This window comes from Vigna unguiculata, chromosome 6, assembly GCF_004118075.2.
Source record: "Vigna unguiculata cultivar IT97K-499-35 chromosome 6, ASM411807v1, whole genome shotgun sequence".
NCBI classification, from domain to species: domain Eukaryota; kingdom Viridiplantae; phylum Streptophyta; class Magnoliopsida; order Fabales; family Fabaceae; genus Vigna; species Vigna unguiculata.
Genome location: NC_040284.1, coordinates 28,893,084 through 28,913,150, shown reverse-complemented (window position 1 = coordinate 28,913,150; position 20,067 = coordinate 28,893,084). Strand labels below are relative to the sequence as shown.

At 33.1% G+C, this 20,067-nt stretch overlaps 3 protein-coding genes across 4 annotated transcripts; all 3 read right to left on the bottom strand.

The window, feature by feature from the left end:
- Positions 1 to 1,920: 1,920 nt before the first annotated feature.
- Positions 1,921 to 4,319, bottom strand: LOC114186896 (pentatricopeptide repeat-containing protein At5g19020, mitochondrial). The gene has a single exon (XM_028074966.1). It carries the CDS (start codon positions 4,256 to 4,258, stop codon positions 2,117 to 2,119), a length of 2,142 nt encoding a protein of 713 aa, XP_027930767.1. The 5' UTR covers positions 4,259 to 4,319; the 3' UTR covers positions 1,921 to 2,116.
- A 2,665-nt stretch (positions 4,320 to 6,984) lies between these two features.
- Positions 6,985 to 12,862, bottom strand: LOC114187721 (uncharacterized protein At5g19025). 2 transcript variants are annotated; one of them, XM_028076043.1, is made up of 2 exons: positions 12,114 to 12,857; positions 6,985 to 7,365 (listed from the first exon to the last, which is right to left on the bottom strand). In XM_028076043.1, the coding sequence occupies exons 1-2, from the start codon at positions 12,791 to 12,793 to the stop codon at positions 7,323 to 7,325; spliced, it is 723 nt and encodes a 240-aa protein (XP_027931844.1). In that variant the 5' UTR covers positions 12,794 to 12,857; the 3' UTR covers positions 6,985 to 7,322. The 2 variants fall into 2 exon arrangements, with proteins under 2 accessions (XP_027931844.1, XP_027931843.1); XM_028076042.1 differs by lacking the exon at positions 6,985 to 7,365 and adding an exon at positions 7,409 to 8,081 and having other exon boundaries at positions 12,114 to 12,862.
- Positions 12,863 to 14,206: 1,344 nt separating this feature from the next.
- LOC114187719 (probable serine incorporator) lies at positions 14,207 to 18,857 on the bottom strand. The gene is made up of 6 exons (XM_028076041.1): positions 18,566 to 18,857; positions 17,615 to 17,851; positions 16,273 to 16,384; positions 16,032 to 16,206; positions 14,897 to 15,134; positions 14,207 to 14,755 (listed from the first exon to the last, which is right to left on the bottom strand). The coding sequence occupies exons 1-6, from the start codon at positions 18,738 to 18,740 to the stop codon at positions 14,466 to 14,468; spliced, it is 1,227 nt and encodes a 408-aa protein (XP_027931842.1). The 5' UTR covers positions 18,741 to 18,857; the 3' UTR covers positions 14,207 to 14,465.
- Between the last annotated feature and the right edge of the window lie 1,210 nt (positions 18,858 to 20,067).

The window sequence follows — 20,067 nt, the reverse complement described above, 5'->3', positions numbered from 1 at the left end:
TAACTTGTAAAGGTGCGTGTACGCTGCTGCCTGCTGAGTTGCTTAATAAATGTGAGTATAATTTTGACTAAAATTTTATATTAAAATTAATTAATTTAAAATACAAACAGCTTAACTCTAAACACTTAGAAAGAGTTGAGTAAGTTACCAAATTAAAGTTTGATGTGGGGGAAACGGGCCCGCTTGAAATAATATACTATCAATGAATGTGTTATTATATGTTTAAAAAATACACTACTTTAAATAAATATATATATATATTTGGTATATTCTGTAATCTAAAAAAAAAGAATACGATAGTTCATAGAATTTTGTGTACATATAATATAGATATGAGATGTCATTTTCCGATAGCTACCTGTAGCTAGATTTCTCTAGCCATCAAACCAAGCGTTGCTTTCTTACTAAACGGTGAAAACGTAGTAAAAATTGGTTGTAGCATCGATGGGAGTGAATAAAAAGAGAAGGCAAAAGGAAAAGTAACTTTTTCGTTGGTAATGCATGTGCAAATGGAGAAGAAACAAGAACAAAGAGAGGGGCATTCTATCGTTCCAAATGAAGCTAACGTCATTTTGAAGTTTCCACAAGTATTTTATGAAAGTAATCTTGTCAAACAATTTTTTGTAGACTTTACTTGTCTCCCAGAACATTAGATTTAAAATGAATATAATACTCATAAACCATGTTTAAGACAATTTTTTTTATTGAATCAATCAAACTAATGAGTATTAATAAAGGTCAGATGCTAGTGACTAAATGTATGTTTTGTTTACGATTTTTTAAGAGTGATTTTTTAGTTCTTAGCGTAATTGTAAAAGAATAATAATTCTTTAAGGTAGGCTAAGCAAAACAAGTATTAGTTCGTATTTTTTTTATCGGGAAAGGTAAAATTTAAACATTAGTAAAGAAATTTGTTAAAAGAGGTTCCTAAAGATAGACATATATCTAGTAACAGCATAAAATAATTAGACAAATGCTTAAGGTATAAGGTAAAGAAAATATCTTTTCTAAAGTGTTGGTAATGATTAGGCAAACATTTTTACTGTTTTTTTTTCATCATTTTATATTAACAATATGTTTAATGTATCAAAATATAATAGATATTTAATGTGATTCTAATTGAAAATTTTAATTATTTAACCGGTGTCCCGAGAATGTGTTAAAGTAATTTATGTAATTTGCAATACATTCATATGTTAACTTATGAGAATTATCTTTCAATCACATTCATGACTACAATCATGCTATTAGTTGGTTCGAAGTATCGACCAGAAATTTTTTCTATTGCAGAAGAAAAAAAAATAGTGCTATAAGAACATTAGCTAACAAAAGCTTGTGAAGATCAGTACGTGTAACATGCTAACAAGTCAGGCTCTTTGTCCAAATTCACATTCTTCCTATGTTCAATTTCAGCACAATAATGTACACACAAACAACTTCTGTCATGTGTACAGGATATGCAGGAACTTGAAATTTCAGTGGTAAATATATTCAGATCTAGCCCTTCAAATTTGAGCTTGCGTGTTGACGGTAGATTATACAAGTCTTCCATTAATAAGATCATTAACATAAACATATATTGAAGACTTGTGCAAACAGCAATAGAAATTACTTCATGATCTAAAGGATTGCAAGCTAATGTCCAATGGTAATTTTAAAGATCATGTTTGACTTACATCTATTCAAACTCAATAGTTCCTTAACATAAATATCAAAAGAAACAAAGGAAATTTCCAAAAAGGCAGAAGTACCACTCATAAACTCTACCTACGATCTTAACAGATATATTAAATCTATATCATACATAACAGATATATAATGGATTAAATTGGATCAGAATCCACCTTTTGTTCCCGCAAACTTACCATTCTATATTTCCAGTAGCAGATGTAGAACAGGTATTCTCCCTTGTGTCTGCTATGCAAACAAATTATTTCGAAGCTCGTATAAATGATGAGTAATAGAATGATTAAAGCACAACCAATAAAGAGTTGTTATGAACAATATACAAAATCAGAGCGCAAGATGATTCTCCAAAAAAAAAAGGTTTCGTTCCAAAGATCAACATCTTTTTCTTTTAAATTAGCAAAATCTATGAGAATTGAAACTCCTTTAGCTATCGAACAACACCACTACACCCAGGAATTCTCTCCATTCTCCGATTTTGCATTACTCTTCTAACTGATGATACATCTTCCCACCTTCCTGCATCTGCATATATGTTTGATAGGAGAACTTTACCTCCGCCGTGAGATGGTGCCAACCCAGCCAAACCCTCTGCAGCCCTCTCTCCTATATGGACATTTCCATGAGTTCTACATGCAGCTAATAAAGTTCCCCATATCACAATGTCAGCCTTCATTGGCATGCTCCTTACCATTTCCTCAGCCTCTTCTAACAGACCAGCTCTGCCCAAAAGATCAACCATACAACCATAATGCTTGATATCTGGTTCCACATTATATACACTCTTCATGATTTTAAATATTCTTCGCCCAGGCTCCACCAGCCCGGCATGGCAACAAGCACTAAGAACTCCAATAAATGTAATTGCATTGGGTTTAATATTATACCTCTGCATATCAGAGAAAACCTCTAGGCACATGCTTGCATGTCCATGTGAAGCTAACCCACATATAATTGCGTTCCAGGGACACACAGAAAAGGTTTTGTCTCGGTTCTGATTGAAAAATTGTAAGGCACTGTTGATGCTTCCACATTTAGAATACATATCAATTAGAGCTGCACGTAAATTGTCGTTCAATGGAATGGATTCATTACACATGTATTCGTGGGCCCATCTTCCTTCCTTCAATGAGCCCATGGAGGCAATTGCAGAGAATACACTCACCATGGTAACTTCATTTGGTTTGATCCCACTTGCTACCATTTTTTGGAAGAGTTCAAAAGCCATTCGAGACTGGTCTGTTTGTGCGTAGCCAGAAATCATGGTACTCCATGAAAACACGTCTCTTTCTGGCATCTCCTCAAAGATTTTCCTTGCTGGGTCCATCATTCCATTTTTTATGAATCCAGAAACAAGAGCATTCCACGATTCTAGGTGATCTTTTACACCCACTTCAAATTGCAAACAAGCAAGGTCCATCATCCCACAAGCTGCATAAAAATGGATGATGGTTGTCTGTATAAAATTGTAACAGTCAAAGCCTTTCTTGACGACTATTCCATGCAATTGCAAACCATCACCGATTGCATTCAGACGACCACATGCTGAAACCAAATTCACAACCAAGATTTCATTAGGTGCAAGCCCAGTTCGTAGCATTGCACGATGCATCACCAAAGCTTCATGCAAACAATTCATTAGGACATAACCATCGATCATTGTGCCCCAAGAAATCACATCCTTATCAGGAATTCTCTCAAACAACTCCCTGGCCATGTCAACAAGGCCTTCCTTTGCATACCCATTTAACATAACATTCCACGAGACCAAATTCACTTCAGGCATCTTGTCAAACAATCTTCTTGCTTCCCCTACACCTGAACAAAGACAGTACGCACGCATCAAATTCGTTGAAACAAGAACCAACCCCTCAAGAAAAAACTTAATAGCCAACGCATGAATCATTTGACAATTCAAAGTTTCACCAACATGTGAGCAAGCATATATTACATTCGCCAGGGTCAAATCAGTAGGGACCACCCCATCCGACCTCATGTCCTTAAAAACCGCAAGAGCTTCCCGAAAGCAGGCATTTTGGACAAGACCCATTATCATGGTGGTGTAGGAGACACAACCTTTGTCAGGCATTCTGTCAAACAGTTTGCGAGCATTGTCCAATTGACCAGCTTTGACATACCCATGAACCATAATGTTACAGGAGACAGGATCCAACGTGGGACAAGAGTCAAACAGAATTTGGGCATCATTAATGGAACCGCGTTTTGCGTACATGTTGATCAAACTGTTTTGAATGAAAGTATTGGAGTGGAGTCCGAGTTTCAATGCCAGAGAATGGAGTTGGCGGCCATGAACGGAGGAGGAACAGCATTTGAGTGTGGAAACCAATGCAAGCTCGCACTCGTAGTGGTTCTGGTGAAGCCTCGCATTGCAGAAAATGCGAATGAAGTATTGTGGGTCCTGCACCTGTGGAGGGGCTTCGGTGGAAGTGGAAATGAAAAGCCATCCTGATCTTTGTTTCGGCTTGAGCGATGGAAGTTCGATTGAAAGGGGAAAGGGTAGAGATCGAGGAAAGCTTTTGAGTCTGAGACTCGCAGAAATGAACACCAACATGAGGCGCGACCATTACACTCAGGTTTGATTCTAGTTCCTTTTCAGGATTAAGTTAAGGCTATTTTTCTTCTTCCCAAATTTGATTGTTTAAGTCTATTAATTTAGAGAGAGAAAACGGTTTTAGTTTCTAATTTGTTATTTTTTTTAGTGCCTTAGATAAAAAAAAAAAACTAAAAATAAATATATTTTTTAAATTTAAAACTGATAAGATGAATTTGGTAGAACTGAAAAGTAAAAAAAGATTACTTATTGTTTTTATTTAGTTGAATAAGTTTTATGATTTAAAATTTCTCAAAAATGTTTCTAATTATTCTCATTACATTATAAAAGCTACTTAACAATTACCAAATTATATAAATTTATATGATAAATGTTAAAATAAATGAGATTTTTATATCTGAATAAATAATATATGCACTTATAAAAAGTAGTCACAAATTACCATGTATAATGGATTTGCTATTTCTTATGATAAACTAAATCTGGATATTATTCAAAAAATAAATGATAAAGACTTAATTACAAAAAAAAAAAATAAATCAGAATATAAGTATCATAAAATAATAAAACCTTATTGGTTTTTTTTTTTTCTTTCAAGAATTCAATTTTCAAACATACATCCATTTAATTCACTCATAAATGTGAATCATTTTATACTTTTGTGAATTTCATATATACAAATATGTTATTAATTTTGTTTCTACTCACAAGTTGATACTAAATTAATCTCACATTACTTTTACTTTAGGCTTAAATATTATTTTGGATTTTATACTCATTATTTTTATTAATTTTAGTCCCTTATTTTTTTTCAATTAAATATTATTTTATGTTAAATCAATTCAGTTTAATATTTTTGTGTTAACATCATATTTTTAAATATCATGTGTTAGATTGTAATTTGTTTTAGAATTTTTAAGTTGTTTTTCTTACATGTTAGGTTTGTATCGTACAATGTGGTCATGTCAATATTAGTGTTAGTGTTAGAATTAAATTACAAAAAAAAGTCTATCGTTTTGAAATTTGTAAAAGATTTTTTTATATAAAATAGATTTAAGTGGATAAATTATGTTAAAAGATGTAAAATATATTAATAATTTAGTTTAAAATATATTGATTCTACATTTACATTTTTAATATTTTGTTTTTGTTTTTCTTTAAAAAGTTAGTTGGTTTTTATAGAAAATAGTTAAATTTAAATTAAAAATAAAATTAATTTCAATATTTGGATGAAGTGATTTGATGTATAAATTTTAAAAAAAATCATTTTAACACATATATATATATATATATATATAAGTTGTAATTATGCTTAATTACTAATTTGATGTTTTTCTTAGAAAGACTACACTATTTAGTTTAAAAAAAATGGAAATCAACTGATTCAAAAAGTATATATAGTGATTGAATTGAATACAAGACACTCACACTAAATGACACTACCACGTGACACTCATAATCGATGACATTAACACATGACATTAACACTAACACGAACACATGACACAACATATAACTTACACATGAAAAGAAAAAACTTAAAAAAAAATTTAAGAAAAATTTATGAACTGACATGCGACATTTAAACATGTTAACACAATTTATAAAGTCTAACCGAAATGATTAAATTAAATCAATTTAACATAAAATAAAATTTAATTAAACAATAAAATAACAAATTAATAAAAATAACAAATATCAGGATCAAATAGTATTTAAGCTTTACATTTAAAATACATTTTTTCTAACTTTTTTCTTTTATATAAATTTCTACTATCTTATATTCATAATAAGTTAATACCGTTTACAATGTATTTTAAAACCATTTGATATTAATTCTTTATGTTTTAGTATAATTTTGTATATGGTTAATACATAATAATAACATCATAATATTTTTTATATTTTTATAATTTTCCAAATAAATTTTAGTCAATATATTATTTTCAAATAAAATAAAAAGATAAGTGTCATTCGTTAAAGGAAAACATAAGAAAAAAATAGTGTCATATACTAAAAACATATTAGTAATGACAATCTATTAAAAAACTATAAGGGTATTTGAGCATATTTTTTTGAAAAACTTTAAAAGAGATTATTTTCTATTACAGCGAATATGAATGACATTTAGTATTATATTATATGAGTAAGGGTAATTTATCCATAAAACAAACTATCCATAATAGTCTTACCTTTATGATATGAAGGCAAGTGTTCCTCAAAGAAATGTGGACTGATTCAAAGCCTATAACAAGGAAAAATATTCCTTGTACAGTTTTGTCACACTATTTTACCAAACGTGTTTTCCTACACCGAAATGTCATCTTGTCGACATTTAGATTATTCATGCAGCTGAAAATAACTAATTATTTATATGAATAATGAACATACTTGTATTGACTCAATTTAAAAAATGATAAGAAATATTTTAGACAAACTGTTCCATTTATTTAATGACTAAAATATATAAATTAATAAAGTGCTAAAATCCTCTCTATCACTACTGCTAAATCACTTTCTTATTAGTAAAAAAAAGATACCAAATTAAAAAAATTTAGACGCACACACAGTTCACTCAATAGGAGAAAATATATTTAGGGTTTTCAAATTAATAAATAGGAAAATAAGCGAGTTGGAAACTAAAAGCACACAGTTTCTTGCAGGGTAGAGGGTTCCAAATACGGATTTAGCAGTTTCAAAGGTGTAATGAAACATAAAAGTCCACATTTGGTACAATCACGATATTCATTCACATCATGATCTATGGCCTGAGCATCCATTTCAATCCATAATGTATAGTTTCGAAGGAGTAAGCAATTTTAGGACATCTACAATTAATGAAATGGGTCGATGATGAATAACATATTTATTGCAGTTAATCCTGTACGATCCTTCCAGAGTTTATATAGACTAATAGATTGTGCAGATATAAGGAAGGATTGCTAAGACCAGATTGCTATTTTTTTTTTTCTCTTAAAAAAATGGTTCTAATCAGTAGTTTTTCCAGTTAAAGAGAACCTGAGAAAGATATAAATGAGATGCCAGGTACGAAAACATCAGTCAATCAACGATGATCTCCTCCATTAAGAGTAGCACTGGGTTGGGTCCTGTTCAAATCATTAAAACCACAAGTTCAGATTTACCAGTCAAATAGTTATTCAAGTCCATGAAACAAAACTTCAAGTATGCAATTCAACTAGGTAACTTTTGGCCCAACTTTTAACCCCTTAAATGCATAAATTCCTCCAATTGGCTTTTGTAGAAGCACTGTTTTTTAGCCTTATATTAAAGAAAAATGTGTTTTTACATTCTCCGGAATAGATAAAAGTTTTAAGATGTCCACAACTTGGATTCAGTGGGATAACAACATAAATTTAAACAGTAAAGTTTGAGAGAGAAAAAATAAAACTAAGACAGTTTCAAAAAATAATTTACCAACAAACTTCATAGTCAAATGCAGGACAAGATAACAATCAGCAACAAGCACAACAGGTTGAAAATTATTAAACGCTTTTACTAATTCAGAAAACAATGATTATAGAACATAGGAAACACAGTCGAGGCCTCATGCTTTTGTACCAAAGTTTCTAGTCTCACCAATAATTGTAATGTTAATTAGTGAAAAGATATAAAATTGTGAGAGAATCAAATCAAATTTCCAAAACCAGCTGTTTAAGTTTGAGGTTACAACATTTCCAACTGGTGAAGGTAATAACAAAGACAAAAACAGGCCCATAGTAAACCAGGGTAGCATTTCATTGACGTCTCAAAGCCCCAATTTCTTCCATAGGTAATGTAAAACAGCCCTCTACAAGGCATCCACCTATTGAACAAACAGTCAAGACCCATTTGCAAAGTGATCATAACCAATAGGCATAATAGTCAACTTACAGATAAAGTAATACACACTGTACAACAAATTATTTATATCTAATATAGGCTAAGTTAGATTATATTGAACAATTATTTAGCTATAACGTTATGTTGGGCATAATAAATAGTGAAATGTAGTTCGTTGGTAGCTTTGTTAAGTCCAGGAGGACTAATAAAAGCCAGTGTACCACTACAAGCTTATATTATTGCCGTCATAATTGCAATCTGAACTATTATATGATGAAATGAAACTGACTGATATAAGTTTCTAACCCTTTTTGAAAAATAAAGATAAGTGATAACAACACACTCTACAATCATTCTACTGTTGGCTAAAATTTAATGATAATCACAACTTTTGGTGAATTTTATTTCTTAATGAGCTTCTCCTAATTCTAAAGTGGGACCTACCAATTTTTTTTATTTTGAACAAATTTCAATCAGTAATAAAGGGAGTGTTGTTAGCACCCCTCATGTATAAACCAATAATATAACCACGACGAGGACAACAAAACCTTTTCCCACTATGTGAGACTTGGCTCGGGAAGGCTCATTTATGACAAACTTTGGTCTACTTCAACAAAGGTGGTTAAATTTGATTTTGTAAACTCGTGAAGGTTCTGTATACTCGACTTGTAAACTAGTAAAATTTTGAGTTACGTAATATAAACAGTTAAAAACCTATAATTGACTTGACACATATTAGCCTCTTTAAACTTGACTTCTCACAGAATAATAACTCAACAATTTAACTTCATACTAAAAAGAAAAATAACAAACTACAGTAATAAAATCGAAAAATTGGCAGTATTCAATATATAAAATTGGAGACAAAAATTCTTGAAATGAACTCATGAACAATAATAAAACATGGTATATTCATGACTAATACTTAAAAAAATATCTAGAGGATCATTTTAACACAAACATCAGATATGAAAACAAATAGACATTAACATGCTTCTAACTTTAGGTTATCTCATAAGTTGGGCCTTTAAGTTTAAAATTACAGCCCAATTACAATTAACTATTTAGAATAAACAAAATAAAACGTAACAAACACAGGAGTGTTAAAAGTCGCGTGACACACTTAACCTTCCTAGATATGAGATTTATTTATTTTTTAAATGCCATTTAAATTCTGAAGGCATGAAAGACCCAAACCCAAATCCCACATCTGATCCGGTTTTCTTTTTATTCCTTTGCTCCTGAACCCTGAACACCACCTTCTATACCTAACCCACTAGCTGGATTCATTGTATGCAACTGATCTGAGCAACCTCACAAAGTATGCAATGCCTAGGATGCGGTTGCCGCTGTGATTGCCTTTGTCACAGACTTTGCGGCATTGTCAGATTATACTTGCATTACCCACAGTCAGAATTGTAGGATTCGCTTGGAGTTGCCTATAATACACGGATATGATACCATGCGCATTTAACATTGACACAATATGTCTCTTAATACGGCAATAAGATTATTATACAAATAACATGACACTATATTTGCAAGATACCTACTAAATTTTTTTAAAAATATATAAAAATTCATAAAAGATAATAAATATATAAAAACAATTGTGCAAATCCAAATTAAAATCACATCTCTTGGATCCAAAATAAAAAATTATAAAGCATTGTCATCATAAATTACTTTCTATTATTTACATACATAAATAAACACAATCAGTACTACTTTTTTAGAATAACTCATAAATAAAGAGCACAATTTCGCTCTTTGTTTTATGTAGAGAGCATGTTTTTATGTTCCTATATTACACATATAAATGTTTCAAAAGCTTGGATACTTCATCAACACGCATGGATACGTGAAACAAATAAAAACATTGGTACTTCATAGGTTTGGATACTTTATAGATCTGTACTGGACTAGACACGAATACATGAAGCAAATTATAGTATCAGTGCTTCTGGGAGATTGCAATTCATTTGATACTTATTAAGCGATTTATGTAATACAATAAACAATTCAAACTCAAACAACACTCAGCGGCCATTACGATTCACATCATGAAGCTTCTAAATCCTATCGTATTGTATGATAATAACTCCTATTCATCTATGCACTATACCTAACAACAACATTATGGATTTTACACTTTTTGAAAATGAGATTACCTCAAATTATAACACAATTACCAAAGTAGATTGTCTTGTTAGTTGGACAATTAGTCCAAACTACGTTGTGTATGCAACAACAACAACAAAATGACCTCTATGTGCATATGATAAACCTCTTTTAAGGGATCCCTTGATATATCTCAGATTTCTACCCATAACATCCAAATAACTATGATAAGGGGAATTACGAAACTGAATAACACTACTTACAACAAACAAAATATAAAATCCCTTCATGGTTAAGTCATTCAGTTCCCAATTATTCTTCAATATCCTCCAGTAGTAAATTAATATTTTGGGTCAACCAAAAAGTCAATTGGCTAGCAATGCAGCATGCCCGCCTATTCCAAAGTTCCTTTGAGATATACAAGTGCTTGCCTTTGGTAAGCTACCTTCATTTCAAAAAATACTACAACGATCCTAGCTTTTGATAATGTCATTTCATCAACATAAACAACCAAGTAAATACACTCGTAGATGAACATTTTAGAAGCAGCGGTCTATTTCACTGTGGGTCATACTCTACTCAATCTCCCAAACAAAGCATCGAGTAAAAACCATACAGGGTATGACAAGAAATCTTACAATACGAATATGTTAAACATCATGTCCTCCTGGACCACCTTGACCATGTCCTTCAGAACCAAGGAAGAAACTAAAGTTGACAGGAGCCAAACAACAGGCAGAGCCAAACAGCATCAAACAACACAGAGACAGCACCAAGCCCCCACAGAAACAACAAGAGAGAGCCCTTAAACAGAGAACCAAAGCCCAAACTATAACAAAATAAAAAGAGGCACCAACAAACCAGGCAAGGCAAGCAGCACAGGCTTCTAGAACCAAAAAGGCAGCGCATCAACAAACAGCTGCATGTGAGTATGAGACGGCTGAGCAAGCAACTGTGATATGGTATGGCCAGATAGAAAGACATGATACTAAAGAAGGTGAACTGTTCCACAATGGCAGAGGCTGAGAAGGTGAACTGAACTAAAGAAGCTATGGCACCAACACATGAATTGAAACAGAAATTAGGGACAAGGATTTCGAAGAAAACTTGATTGGGTGGTAGTCTCCAAGCCCTATCATATATATATATATGTGTGTGTGTGTGTGTGTGTATAGAGAGAGAGATTGTACAAAGCTTTTCGTTCTCTTTATCAATAATAATAATAATTATTTTTCATCTTTCTATACTCTTTCTCACAATTAGGGTAAGAATATTATAAGGTCTACAGATATTCAGCTTAATTGCGTACAACAAAAAAGAAAACAATTACAATGAAGACAATCAAAGATTCCAGTCCATATTTCATACAATCTCAAACAATGTAAATCTCAATAATAAGTACTGCAAAAAATTAAATGTAAAAAAAAAAGAGTCAAAGCCACTATGGGAGAAAGTTGGATTCTACACTCTACATGCACATGCTATCTCATCTAATCCTATACAGTGAATTCTACGAGCCCCCAGATCATTCACTTAAATCCTCCGCAAGGCAAACTGATATCCCAAATCAGAATATCAAGCGCTCGAAGAATCCATTACTCCAACAGAGAAATGGACTACAAGACTATAACCAGCCTTTTACTTCGGCAGAAAAAGGCATCCATGTATGTATGTACAACTTAAACGCATCTCAGAAATAGGAACACACGGAAACTCACTCGGCGACACCGAATCCGAAACACAGAATCAACAAACTAACAGTATTCACCATTATAACCTACATGACTCAATATAATTATCGAAGCCCGTAAAACGAAACAGATCTGCAACTCGATCTAAACATTACACAACAAAGTGGCTACAAAGGCATAAGAAGAGAAAGGAAGAAACGAACCTCTTATGGCGTTTGCCCTTTTTGGGACCGGAGGCCTCGAGCTTGGCAACGGGGCAGCCGCAGGGCGCCCGGAAGAGCAAGAGGGCGCGTCCGTTAGGGGGAGCCATCTTGCGGAGTTCAGAGCGGAGACACTCGTAATCGGGGTTGGCCTCGGTGCCGCCCTTCCAGGGCAGGCGGTCAATTTCGGCAGAGGCATCAGGGGAGGGAGCGGAGCCGAAGCGGTGAATCTGCAAATCGAACTCCATGGCCTTCTTGAGGCCCTTGCATCCGGAGCGCTGACAGCGGCGGGATCGGGGGCCGCAGCAGAAGTCGGCGGCGGCGAGGGAGATGGCGAAAAAGAGGAGGAAGGGGAGGAGGTAGGAGAGAGGGAGGGAGGGAAGGAGGAGGGAGAGGGAATGGAAGATGTATGAGAAATACGAGGAGAGGAGGAAGGCCCCTGAGAAGAGAACGAGGAGCAGGATTAGAAGGTCCAAGGTTGCCGAGGGAGAGTGCTTGCAGTTGCACACATTGTTGTGATTATGGTTATTGCTATGGCTATGGCTATGGCTATGGCTGTGGCTATGGTTATGGTTATGGCTATGGCTTTTGTTATTCACATTGCACTGAACCATCATCCCTCTGCTCATTCCCAATCCCACCTCCTCCGCTTCCTCTTGCACCATCTTCATCTTCGTCTTCATCTTCTTCTTTACCCCAACCCAACACTCTTCTTTTTTTTCCCTCTTTTTTTTAGTACTCCAACCAACACCAAATTATATTATTAACTAATACTTTAATACGTGTTAAGGGATTTCGTTATAAAATACTAGTTATGTAAACTTTTAATAATATAAACTTACAAAAACATATAAAAATATTTTTCGATCAATTATCTGTGCCTTATATTGTAAACTAAGAAAATTAAATTGACGGGTTTGATCTGTTTGACCAATGATTTTTTATATCCAATTACGTGAAATACGTGCTAAAATCTTGCATCGTTGTTAATAATTCGTATAAAACACAATTATCCTTCAGACAGAGAACATACTTGGTCTTTTGTAAAAAAGATATTAAATTTGAATTTGTTTTAAATCAAACTCGATTATAAAAAATAAAAAGAAATTTAAACGTTGTTTCAATTGGGATATTTATAAACGATAAACATATGACATCACCTTCAAAGAAATGCTTTATTTTAAAGTTGAGGACCTACATAGAAGAGATAAAAACATCACAATTTATTTAGAAGAGACAAAAACATGAGATCACTTGCACTGTTTGATTTAAGTAGAGATCTTTTGAGAAATATCTATATTTTTTGTCAATGACCTTCATAAATAAGAGTAACAAAGGCTCTTCTCACGAGTTTTGATAACAATTTATTTTGGTATTTATGTGAATTAAATTCAACACATTTTCTCTAAGTTTATTCAATACTAATAAATGAAGGAATCTACTGTGTTTTAAGGCAGGCTCTTTCCGTTCATTTTATGAATTTTTGGAGCTCTGACAAAGTCTTCTTAAACAATCAAGTTATCGTCCTCCTCGTTAAAACGAAAATAAGATAAAAAAAGTGATAGTTGCTAATATAAAAATGATTAAAAAATTACTTGGAAAAAGGTCTGCATCAACGTTACAAGTCAAAATAAAATTTGTAAGAAATTCTAAAACGTTCTTTAAATATATATACATAACTCAGCGAGGAAGAGCGGTTGAATGTAATGAGCTTGTCGAAAGTTTCAAAATTACTCAGCAGGGATTTTGTGAATTTGACGTGTGGATGAATGTTTTTGATTTGGTGTGCGCGGTGGCTATGAATGCAAAGGCACGTATGGTTCGGTCTTAATACGTGGCCATTGGTCCTGTATGATTCTCTGTCACACGTTTTTCATGAAGTTATGATGAAGAATAATCTTGGTGCATAGAGATGAAGATGATCAAGAAAAAGGAACTTAGAACATTCACCATTTTTTATCTTTATGATGGTTTTTGCCATTAACGACAAACAGTGGTAAGTAGTGAGCTGAGCGCCAACATATTTAAGTGTCGGCAAGTAAATCATACATAACATAGTGGTCTTCAATTTAGAAAGCAAGGGTGCAATGTGGTCGATCATAAACTACAAAATGTTATTTATATTTCACGGGTTTAGATTCAGCAGTGTACATAATCAAACAAAAAAGATGAACTTTGAAAAATGCAAGAAACTGTATTACATCTCTCATGAAGGGGTGAATCTATACATATATCATGTATTGAAAGCAACACACAACATTCCCAACACGAAGACACAGAAGGTCATAACTTACAATAATATACCCAAACACCATCGAGAATGTCACAAAGTAGTGGTAGTTTACAATGAGATAACTATGCAAATTCACGATCAGGGAAGAGCAGAGGAGCCGCGAGAGTCCAGATATACAATGCAGCAGTGACCCACTCGGTGCCGATTCGAACCCACACTGAGGTCCAACCAACATCTATGAGATCTGATCTCTCCGATGTGCTGGTCCATCCAGAGAGAAGCATGGCTGAATACATGCTAGCCAGGGCAAATATTAGGTGGAAGAATGAATACGAATAGCTAACGGGTCGTGCTTCCTTCTCCTCCTTTGTCTTTCCTTCTTCTACTTCTTCAAGAAGTGGTTTACTCTCGCCTGAAATATGTAACATGCAAAAGGAGACATAACCAGGATCATAATTTTGTCAGAGAAAGTAACAGAGTATAAAGAGAGAAGCTCTCAGAACAGACATCATAAGATAAGAGATCATAAAGGATAGCAAACAAGTTTTATTACCAAATTTAGGTGATGATGGTGGTGATAAGAATGTCTTGGAAGATCCAGCACGAAGGGCGGAATACAGCACTGATAGCACTGTTGTTAGCATGCCCAGAACGAGGGTACCTGTGCTAACAGCTCTGGACTTGTTGAGACCATTGCATTCGTAGTCACGAGGTTCGCTAGAAAGACCCGTGTAGCACACATAAGCACAGTAAAGGGAAATCACAGATGCAGGCAACAAGCTTCCATTCACCTGTTTTTGCACTTAGGCTATTACTCATTTTTTCAATGATAAAAAAATAAATTAATCTCCAAATGCACATTGATGAAACCATAGACCACACTCCTTGTGCTATCAAATATAATTCCCGAGGCACCAAATAAAAATAAGAAAATAGAACAGCATTATTTAGACTAATTTTCTAATCTTATTATCTCAACCCAACTAACCAATCTTTCACACAAACAGACACCGAACCAGACTCAACGATAACGGGTATCAACTAGCATCCTCCATCATCAATAGGGAAATATTACTAGAGTTAGGGTATAGACAAATGAAAACTAAGACAAGTAATATAGAGTATACTAGCCTCCTTAAATAATATTAGAGGACAGAGAAAGAAATAAAATCTTCCTTATTTGTGGGTGAATAATAATATGACAACTAATGTTTCATCAGAAATCATTTTGCTCTACTTGGTAAGATAGATATGTTAACAAGGTATTACCTGCTGGAAATACCCTTGATTAAAACTCATTATATCTGCCATTTTTCAATTTTACATATCCTATCAAAAATCCTGAGAATTATTTGAAAGGAAAAAAGAGGGTTGAAGAGGGGAATGTTGAACAGTTAGATATTACCTTACAATCACTCCTGCAAATAAATATTGCCAGAAAAAAGGCACAAAGCCACAGATACATTTAAAAATGCATGCGCCCATAAAAGAGAAAGACATGTGGCATTCATTAAAAGAACTATGTTTCATACGATGCTTCTTTCATGACACTCGTCAACATTAAGATACATCTTCCAAATTTTTACCAGTGCATCATTGTTATATGTATAGTTTGCTTCGTAATTGTCAATTAACAACTCATTCAGAGAGCTAATAATTTCAATTACTAAGAGCATTTCTAGTCTTACCTTAGGATGTAAGGCGATAATGGCAAACACAAAAGCAAGAATCATGGTCATGACAAGGAAGAAGATGTTGATGCTACAATCATATCCAGAAGGGTTGAACCAAATGAAAAGGATTCCTGACACTGTAAATGCTGCAATGTAGCATCCGACTGATACTGCAAGTAAAGCAATATACCTAACCAACAAAAATTATTAGAGCGATGGAGAACATTAAAATTATGGAGACAGAAATTCAGCATACCATTTCTGTTCATCTTTCTCAACCCATGCATCATTCCAAGAGTGAGTAAAGTCAAGTAAGATTATCACTTGAATCAATAAAAACAAGCCAGCCCCAAATTTTGCTATAAATCCTGTAAATATTACAGATATGCTCATGTCAATTTTAAATTAGGCTTCCCATTAGGTGAACAAAATCTGAGAAAAGAACGCATTCAGAAGTCAGACCTCCCATGCAGTTCTATATAGGTACTATAAGCAATTAGACAGCAGAATAAATCATACTAACAAGAAGATGAAAACCTTTAACAAAACAGATTCCTATACATCCAATAGTAAAACCTGAAAATGAGGAGATGAGTTTGTTGCTATTAAAATGTTTACATTTGCCAAAATACAACTTGTAGCCCTTGGGCAATCCTCCCCTCCTAAGCTAACATTTGGGTTAGAGTTTGACTCAATCCATTTTCAGTGTAATGTTAAAATCTAACTAGTCTTGGTGTTGGGCCACCGGCCATGTCCAGTATTTAGGCATAAGGGCAAGAAAGGTTTTGAATAGCACTGCTACAGGGGAGTAATGATCTACCAGGGTTGTGGTAGCGGAGACATAGCACGTGGAAATAAAGGGAGACCCGATAAACTCAATAAAACTTGTTAGAATAAACCTTTAATAATCTCTAATGTAATCTTAGAAAGTAGACTTTAAGTCTAACTTAATCTCATAAGATGAGATTTACACCCATTTATATATTATAATTTAGTTATATCTCTCTCACTTATATATTATAATTTAGTTATATCTCTAATTGATGTGGGATCTCCAATAGCAACACACACACACATCTTATTCTCCTTGAAACAAACCGATTCTAAGCTAAGCTGATATGAACCTTTCTTTTTAAGTCCAGCGTCCACAATATACAAGGGGCAAAGGAACAAAGCTATGACCCAGAAGAAAATTAATTTGATTTAAAGGTGATATAAGTGTAAAACAATTTTGAGCTTGCATCAAATTATATGTTGCCATATAATATAACCAACTAGATATACCACGTAGTTGTTGACAAAGTTAGACTTATTAAATTAAGTGTCAAGATTGGTAGATAGGCTAAAAGAATTTTACATTTAGAATGCATCAAAATGAAACTCAGACAAAAATTGTGATAGGTGTTGGGAAAGATGGGGTTATAAACATCTGGAATTCAGTTTCAGGGTCATGAACCATTGCCAGAAAACCTCTTTAAGAACTACTTTTCAATTTAAAATATAATTTGCCTGAACTGAATAAATCTAATCAGACTACATATTCAATCACCAATGCCAATAAGAATTGACAGCAAGAAAGTAAAGCCTACAAAACATACCATATACTAATATTATGATATCGGGAAGGAAGAATGAAAGGACCAGAAGCAAAAGCCAGACCACTATCTTTGCAGTCCAACCACCATGGTGCCATGAATCACGCCTGTCATTCTGGTCTTTCACACCAATCATAATAAGGGCTAGGAAACCAAAGAACAAGAAATTTCCCAAGCTCACTCGAAGAACTGCTTGAACTTGATACCATTCGTCTGTGTGGGTATCGGATGCACCTATCCCTGTATTTAAGAGTTAACATACCACTACCACATTATAAAGGAAAAATATTCAATATTCATTCCACACACCATGTAGCTTTTTCTGGCAGAGTGTCAAAACTCAACACACCTTATAATCATAATGATAATGATAATAATAAAATTCTTCTTAAAATATTATCAAAACTAAACATACACTTCATATTTTTCTTTATGTTTCCATTTGACAAAAAATTCAACCTTTTATCTGATAACCTAAATCATACAAATAAACACGAGGAGAATGAGGCTGCCCACAAATACAAAATCAACCTCTCAATTAAGAAGGAGTACGTCTGCTAGCTACTCATTCACTAACAACCTCTTTCTTACACATCCTCTTTTAATGATAAAAAATTGTCAGAAACAACAACAATATCTTCTAACGCATTCTCTAATATTGATTAAAATTTATTAGGAACGAAAAAATCACAAGTGGGGAGTTCACTAAATATGAAGCGGAACCTAAAAAATTACGTGATTTCCATAAATTTAAGATAATGGTAGAGATTGTGTAAGAGAGTATATTGATATAATTTCTCCTCAACAGTATGCATTCCAATTCTGAAAAGGCTAGGGCATGAATATGAAGCAAGATTGATCCATTTAATCATTCTTGAACCGTGATGAACACAAATACCCCCAATGGGGAATTAAGATGAAAGTTGAAAGATTTATAAAGGGAATGGAAAGTACATGGGAACTTCTCCAAAAGGGGTGCCCCAACTTCTCTGAGGATCCAAGAAACGACGAGAGATGCACCGAAGAGACCGCAGTAACCGATTCTTGCAGATTTTTGGGAGATGCAAGATGCAGTAGAGGTACAGAGACCACAGGCCAGAGACGCGCAGCAAGAAAAACAACACGACATGATGACGACGACACGATGATTGTTTGTTGAGGCAGATAAATCCTCTTCTTCACGTTTTCTCTCTCCTTTCACAGACAGTGATGATAATTTCTGTTGGATTCAACGGACACTGTTTTTGTTCACAGTATAAAACATTTTATAAAACATAATTAAAATAACTTAATGTTAATTAACCTATATAGACTTTGTCCTTTTTTACTTATTTTCAACTGACCAAAGTTTATGTGAAAAAAAAAATCAACTTTTGATCCTGAAAAGACAAAAAACTAAAGTTATTAATTGCTTGTACTTTTTTAAGCTTTGAATAAAATTCACTCCAATACAAGTGACTGATCATAGTTAGATATAGAATATGTATAAATATGATTTAATGATAAATAGTGTGTGTGTCAATTCTTTTCTTTTGGGTTATAAAAGTCTTCAGTTCAAAGGATAATATAAAAAATAAACTAACAAATAAGTATACATCTAAGAAATTTCATCTTTTTCATCCGCGTAATTTGGATATTCGCTTTAAATAAAAACGTTTTAAGACAGACCACTTTTCATTACATTCTGCTGTGTTTTTCAGATTAAGCATTTAATTTCGTTATCTTTTACAGCATTATTACCTGAATAAAGTTTTCTTAATTTGATTGTACATCTTTATATTATATTAAAATAAAAATATTTTTGGTAAACTTTTCTTTTTCATCTAAAATGTTTCTAGTTCAATAGAAAAAAGAAGAAAGTTATGTTATACATTTGTTGTACTTTTTTTAGTTTTAATTGGCTTTATTAGGTGGACCTTTAAATATTTACGTATAAATTTGAATAAAGGTCATTAGAATGATGACACAGTTCCTTTCTTAAAATATTTTGTTTTCTCGTACAACAAACTTTTGACTATTTTAATATTTAGTATAAAAACATCTTACATTAACTAAAATATAACTATCTTAGTATATTATATTAGAATTGTCAAAATTGATAATCCGGTTTGATTCAGCTCAACTCATCATAAATTAATCAGTACATTATATTAGAGCTGTCAAAATGGATAATCCGACTCGATTCAGCTTAACTCACCATGAGTTGATCACTTAATGATCAATCCAACCCAGCTTACTTATTGTGAATAAAAAAAATTCGAACCGAACCCACAACAAGTTGGTGGATTAAACAGATTAGCTCACGAACTTACTTAATTCAAAAAAAAACAATTTTTTTTTTTATTTTTTTTCAGTCAAAACTAAATTATAATTCTAATTAAAATCTAAGTAAACTTTAATATAATCCAAATACAAACAAAAATCACAAAAATGCAAATTATTTATGTGTTGGCTAA

What these genes read in the sequence shown, in the direction of transcription:
- LOC114187721 (XM_028076042.1), bottom strand. Translation starts at nt 12,793, where the DNA reads ATGAAGACGAAGATGAAGATGGTGCAAGAGGAAGCGGAGGAGGTGGGA. An exon ending in AAGGGCAAACGCCATAAGAG is followed by an intron (nt 8,082 to 12,113) that starts GTTCGTTTCTTC and finishes TTTGTTCAATAG; the next exon opens with GTGGATGCCTTGTAGAGGGC.
- LOC114186896 (XM_028074966.1), bottom strand. Translation starts at nt 4,258, where the DNA reads ATGTTGGTGTTCATTTCTGCGAGTCTCAGACTCAAAAGCTTTCCTCGA.
- LOC114187719 (XM_028076041.1), bottom strand. Translation starts at nt 18,740, where the DNA reads ATGTCGTGTTGTTTTTCTTGCTGCGCGTCTCTGGCCTGTGGTCTCTGT. An exon ending in CCTTTTGGAGAAGTTCCCAT is followed by an intron (nt 17,852 to 18,565) that starts GTACTTTCCATT and finishes TCTTAAATACAG; the next exon opens with GGATAGGTGCATCCGATACC. An exon ending in TTATCGCCTTACATCCTAAG is followed by an intron (nt 15,135 to 16,031) that starts GTAAGACTAGAA and finishes GTGCAAAAACAG; the next exon opens with GTGAATGGAAGCTTGTTGCC.